The following is a 6,362-nucleotide window of genomic DNA, read 5'->3' as shown; positions in this document are numbered from 1 at the left end:
TCCAGCTTTACCATAAGATGTCCAAGATGTCAGGATTTTATAACAACCTTAGAAGCAATGTTCACTGCGTGGGGTATTTCTTTTCTTTCCAGGGTTTCAAATGACTCCTACTCTTTGGTTGTGCCTATACAGTGAAAGTCTACAAATTAAGAGAAGTCAGGATCTTTTCCTTTATTAAACTAAATATCTGAATAACTAGAACTACCTGGATAAGGTTAGGACACAGCCTGCATAGAATGCACTATCTTATACAACTGTATATAGTGCTTTTTGTTAATAAACAAAGACTTTCTTTAGAGACGTCCAATGCTGCTTGAATAACCAAGGGGAAAATGTCAAGTCTCTGAAATATATCTAGAATACTTTTCTTTTCTTAGTGGTTTTCAATGCCCCAAATATAGATTTTAAATTGCAACCTCTATGTTCAAAACCCCCCAAAATCTATCGGTTTTGAGACTCGGTGACCACCAGCAGTATGAGTTTCAAACTCTGCCCAAAGGCTTAGGTAGGGTTCAGCAGTCGGGCAGTCGGGCATGATAAACACTCAACTCCAACCAACACTGAACATGTGACATGCTTCCTACTGAAATTAAACTGCCCAATAAAAAGGAGGAATTGTGCTCTTCTTAATAACAAAGAATGCAATCGTTCGAATTCTTTAGATTTGGAATTCCAGCAGTGTTGCTCGCGCTTTCCTCTTTATGTGTGACAAGAATGAATAATATCAAAAATAAACATAAATCTCACCTAAACAAGCAGTCCTTTGATTTTGTAAGGTTCAACATCAAATACATCAGATTCTAAAAATACCCAAGACCAGGAAAACATCAGAGCCGAGGGGAAAACATGCTGGGAGTAGGACAGATTTTAAACCCTTCGATTGATTTTAACCTCCTAGCACTAATTGCGTTCATTTCTGCGGAGACGCTTCCACTTCAGCTGCTAGGGACCATGATGTTTCATATTCATATAAATATTTGACTTTGACCTCATAAAAAGTCCCTTGGGTCTATAATACTTTTATTCTTGCATAATCTGAAACAAATCCTTTCCTTTTAAAAATCAAACAGACCACGTTACACACAGTTGACTATTTACAAAGCACCCAATTAAATCCTACTTAATTCTCTCACTCTAACAATTCCATCTAACTGGTGTGTAAAGCACCCATCACATTAAATGCATAATGTTCTCAAACCCTGATGGTCCTATCTAACCTAGAAAATAATGCCTTCCTTGAAGAGAAGGGCCTTAAAAATAAGTTTTAAGGTTTTAAAGAAAGAGACCAGAAATCACAGTACAAGACAGATAAATCTACTTTAATTTTCACATGTAAAAGTTACACATCACAAGAGATTGGACAGTAGCTTTGCGGTAACTGACATACCTATAGTGAAAATCATTTTTATAAAAAAATAATCTAGATGTGGTCATCAGACTTTTTGGTCTACTTAATGTTTGAAGATCGACTTTTATCCCTGCTTGAAGGATTTGCCATTATGCCTTTTTTTTTTCTCCCACTGTTAATATTCTTTGGAGGAAGGAAAGCAGAAAATGATCGTTTCCAAGAGTGTGTCCTTTGGTAGCAAGCAGAGAACATTTTTCATTTGAGTTAAATAATCTGTACAGATAGAAACTTCATGACATTATGCTTTAGTGTAAAATGAAGAGTGACAAGCAATTTTTTTTCACTTTGATAAAACAGATTTTGTAAACTCCTTAAGGATCCAAGCATTTCCCATCCTATATGTAGAATCATTCAGAATCCATTTGACCTCAGTTAAAAAACAGAACACAAACACTTACTCTTTATATATTACACTATAAAACCCTGTACTTAAAAGTTGATAAGGTATATTTCCAACATGTACACTTCAAATACAAAGATTTCAATGCAGGTTAAAGAAAACACATTTGAATGGACTCAGAACAAGTTTATTTTGTGATTAAACATCTCATGCAGTCATGCAAGACTACTACCTATAACTGCTACTTCCGAGTCTACCATAGTGGGCAAAACAAAAACAAATTAAAAGCCAGGCCAAACAGAAAAGACATTCAAGATATCAAGAGCTCTGCAATCAAGCTGAAAAATAATTTTCCAAAAGAAATATTCCCACAGATTAAAAAAAAAACACACACATAATATTTACAAAAAATATTTAATTAAAAATATCTTATAATTACAGTAGTCTATTAAAGCATATACTTTCTCACACTTATAGAACATCTCTATATATACATGGTATGAAATGTCACTCAGTTATCTATACAATATGTAACATTCTTGCAGGGAAAAGAAAGTTCCCTGCCCCGTTATAATCATCTATTTTAAACAATAGATGTAAAAAAAAAATATCTACAATGCTCTGGGGTATATTAGTAAAGCTTCCAAACAAAAATTGAGCTCCTTGGTCACAAAGTAGCCTTCTAAAGTCGGATTTACTCTTGATCTCCTATTTATCAGTCCTGTCACACTTACTTAAGAGTTTAACTGCACCTCCAAAAAAACACAGAAATGTACAATTCACAGCGGTTATAAATGAAGAGACAAAAGAGAATACGTATGTAGAATGTTTATGGACGTGCAAAAAAAAAAAAAAGATGAAAGTTTTCTTTTCGTTCCTGTCCCTCTCTTGGAATGACGAGTGAAACGATTCTAATTTGCTGATGTTTTCCTTTCCTCCGGTGGCTTTTCTCTAACTTCTGCTCTTCCCCCTCCCTCTCTAGAGCTCCTGGCTCGGGCTCAGGCGGCCGCACACCTGTGGAAGAGGAATGAATAGAGGGGTGTGTGAACCTTCCCCGCTGCAGACTAACTGGCGCCACCGACCGAACTCAAGACGTGCTTGATCAACAACCCAAAACAAACCGCCAGGTCAGACAACACCGCAGCCCGCGGCCGGCCCGGCGCCCGGGAGGCAGCGCGGGCCTCTGGGAAGCCAGGAGCGCGTTCCTGCCCGCGTCCCTCTTTGTGGGTGTCAGGCAGCGCCGGGGAGTCGGGGAGGCGTCCCCGCCCACGAGGGTGCCCTCCCTGCACCCCCAGCGAGGACAGGGCGAGCGTGCTGGTCACCGGGAGAGGCCCGGGGACGAAGGGGACGAGAGCTGGCTAGTCTCCATTAAAGGGAAGCCCGGGTTCCAAAGCGATGTACAGGTTCGCTTGCTAACTGGGTGGCACGGAGAGAAAGTGTCCACTTCCTGGGGAGTTTACACTCAGAAACGCTGGGGCCAAGAACACCGCGGTGCCTGGCACCGGAAGCCCCCGGGGAAGGGCGTCTCTGACGATCTGCCACCCGAGATGGGAAATGCGCGCTCACCTGGACAGCGCGGCTCAGCGGCACAAAATGCTGTCGCCCTGCTTGTTCACCGATCCGGCCTGGAACAGCAACCGAACACCAAGGCAAAGGTTAGCAGGCGCAAACGACGCTCTCCGCATGGCTCTGGACGCGTCCTCGGACACCGAGCTGGCACGCTGAGCCCCCACCCCCGTCTGCAGCCCCGGGAGACCCCTCCGCTGGACTTGACAGCACGGGAGGCGCGCGGCCCCGAGTCCTGCCCCGCGTGCTCTCCCGGACCCGCGCTTATCCAGCCAGCCCGCAGCAGGCGGCCCCAGGTGCCTGGAGAAGGAGCCGGGGGCTGTCATTCTCGGCTGGCCCGGCTCCGGGGAGAGGGAACGCCCGCTCCCGCCACCTTGCCACCACCCTCCTGCACCCTCCCGTGGCGTTCGCCCCTGCCACCACCGGGCCTCTCACCGGGTCGGTGTTGAGCGCAGTGAGCGGGGTCCGCGGTGGCGCCGCTGGACAAGACCCGGCCGGGTGGTGAGGCGGCGCGGGCGGTGGCGGCTGTCTCAGCAGAGCCGGGTGCGTCTCCAGCGCCAGCTGCAGGTCCAGGATGTAGTCGATAACGTGCTGCAGGATCTCCACTTTGCTGACTTTCTTGTTGGGCGGGATGGTGGGCACCAGCCTCCGCAGGCGACTATAGCAGTCGTTCATATCGCACTGCAGGCACAGCGCCGGCTCCTCGGCCGCTGCCTCGGCCGCCTTGCAGCGCGCTGCCGCCGCCGCCGCCGCCGCGGCCGCAGAGCCGCCCAGGCTGTGGCCGTGCTCGGCCAGGCAGCGCAGCGCCAGCTCCCCGCCGCCGCAGCCCGACGGCGCCTTGCGGCCCGAGGGGCGCACCGGGCTCACCGCCTTCATCGCGCGCGCCCTGCGCCCTGTGCGAAAGGACCTGCTGCGGCGAGCGAGGGAGGGAGGGAGGTAGGCGAGCTCCGCTTGGCCCCCGCCTGCGGCCGGCTCCGCTCCCTTTGCCTTCGCGCCCGGCGCTCTCGGGGCGCCGCGACTCTCCCGGCGATCCCGAGCCCAACAATTGACGGAAGGGTCGCTCAGCTTTTGCGAGGGGATCGCTGCTCAGTGGGCGACACTTGGCCCGAACCAAAAGGCAAGAAAAATCGGAAGTACCAGTCGAAAAGTAGCCCACCCGGGCCCCCTCGTTAGTCCCTTCTGAGCTGCGACTAAGCCGGATCGCCGCCGCCGCGCTCCCCTAGCCCGTAAGCTCCCCGCTCTCGGCACAGACCCACTACCGCGCCTCCTCCACCGCGCTCTCCCCCAGCCCGCCGCGCAGCTGTATTTATAGAGCCGCGCGCTCCGGGGGCGGGGCCAGCGCGCCGGCCGAGTCGCCGCGCGAGCCGAGCGGAGCTGGGCCCCGCGCGCAGGCGGGTGCGCGGAGGGAGGTGGCGAGGGTGGGGGCTTCGGGCGGTGCTGGGAGGCGGGGAGCCGGGCAACCCGAGCGGAGGGAGGGGTGCGGAGTCGGGAGTGGCCAGCCAATCAGGAGGGCAGTGCCACCTCAGGGAATGACGCTCGGGCCAATGGGAAGGGCACTCCATTCCGTCAACGCTGTGGGTCGGGGCTCTGAGAAAAGAGAGCAGGGTGGGAGTTGGGCCAGGCTGGTGTGTGCCCCAGGGAGGGGAAGAGAGAGAAGTTCCTGCGAAGAACTGCGGGAATGTGCGGCTGGAATTCGCTCTCCTCCCGCCTAGGCTGCCGAGCGAGCGCTGGGCCCTGCTCACGCTTACCCTGCTCGTCCTAACGGCGCGGCGCCCAGGGTCCCTCCGCCACCCATCACTCCATCCCCGGGATTCCAGTGCCTTAAGAAAGACGCGCTGTTCAAGAAGGCACGTCGTTCTGTGCCGTATTTTCCCTCCGTTTCATTATTCGCCTTTTCACAATCGCCGAAACCATAATGATGGAATGGAATGTGTAGCCTTCCGTCTTCTTTCTTTCTTTAAACGCTAAAGCTTAGTAAAAGAAAAAAGAATGCCGAATTGAATGCAGGTCTTTTTGCTGAAGGAACATATAAATAAAACAAAACCGTCAGGGGGTTTTCTTTTACTCATCTAGATGCATAAGTGGGCTAAGGAAATGCAATTACCTTGTACATAAATTAGAGCGCGTAAAGATTAAAAATGCATGGACAAGGAGTGTTTAAAATTCCGCTATGACATATAATATTAATCCGTTTTATGTAAAATTCATACCTGTAACTTAATTTAGGCCATTAGTGCACCACTTCACGCATTAGCACACCCTGCTTTAAATAAGGCGGTGAGAATGTCCAGTCTCCTTTGGCGACAAAGCATAAAATTCACACTTCCAGTCCTGAGATCCTGCTTGGGCCCCACCCTGCAAAAACGCCTGTTAATTAAGGACGTTTTTGTGTTCGATTTCTAACGGAAAAGCTGTCCTTCAAGGGTTCAAAATAAAACTGCACAATGAACTCTGGTGGGGCGTTGTGTGTTACCCTTCAAGAAATAATTAAGCCCTTCAGATGAGAAATGAGCATGAAACTCTTAGTGGGGAAATGAATTTTGAGTGGCTTCACCCTGCAAACCCTCCCATCTTTAGACACACTTGGAGATGAATTATCCCAAGAATTTCCCTCCTTCATGTACATGGCATGGATTGTTGCCTTCGTTTTCATTGAAAATTGAGAGAAAGAGATGTGGACCTCATTTCTTCAGTTCTACCCCCAGTGTGAACTTGATTATCTTGCTGTCTGCCTCCCTTCCCAGAACTGAAATACTTGCGGAAGGCAGGTATTTTGTTCAGCTGTGTGGATACTTTTATGACAATTGCACTATTTCCCCAGAGCACGTCCTTTTCCTGATGAAATGAAGAGCAACTGTTTTATGCTGACTTCACAGTAGATGCAATGACTGTCCTGTCCCCTAGTCCTTATCCCTTGCTGCCTCTAATATTTGTTTAGAAGCAAATAACACTCTCATTTACTTATGTGCCTGTGTAGGATAGTCCCCATTTATCAAGAAAATCAAAATTATAGAAGTAAAAAGAAGGATTTTCTTCTCAAACCAGACC

General features: G+C 49.0%; 1 protein-coding gene across 1 annotated transcript; it reads right to left on the bottom strand.

Moving 5' to 3' along the window:
- Positions 1 to 273: 273 nt before the first annotated feature.
- ID4 (inhibitor of DNA binding 4) lies at positions 274 to 4,613 on the bottom strand. Its single transcript, XM_079147330.1, has 3 exons — positions 3,750 to 4,613; positions 3,315 to 3,373; positions 274 to 2,762 (listed from the first exon to the last, which is right to left on the bottom strand). The coding sequence occupies exons 1-2, from the start codon at positions 4,188 to 4,190 to the stop codon at positions 3,329 to 3,331; spliced, it is 486 nt and encodes a 161-aa protein (XP_079003456.1). The 5' UTR covers positions 4,191 to 4,613; the 3' UTR covers positions 274 to 2,762; positions 3,315 to 3,328.
- Between the last annotated feature and the right edge of the window lie 1,749 nt (positions 4,614 to 6,362).

This window comes from Sciurus vulgaris (genome assembly GCF_902686455.1).
Source record: "Sciurus vulgaris genome assembly, chromosome: 7".
Classification (NCBI taxonomy): Eukaryota; Metazoa; Chordata; class Mammalia; order Rodentia; family Sciuridae; genus Sciurus; species Sciurus vulgaris.
Note: the sequence above shows the minus strand (reverse complement) of the source record. Positions and strands in the feature narration are given on the sequence as shown.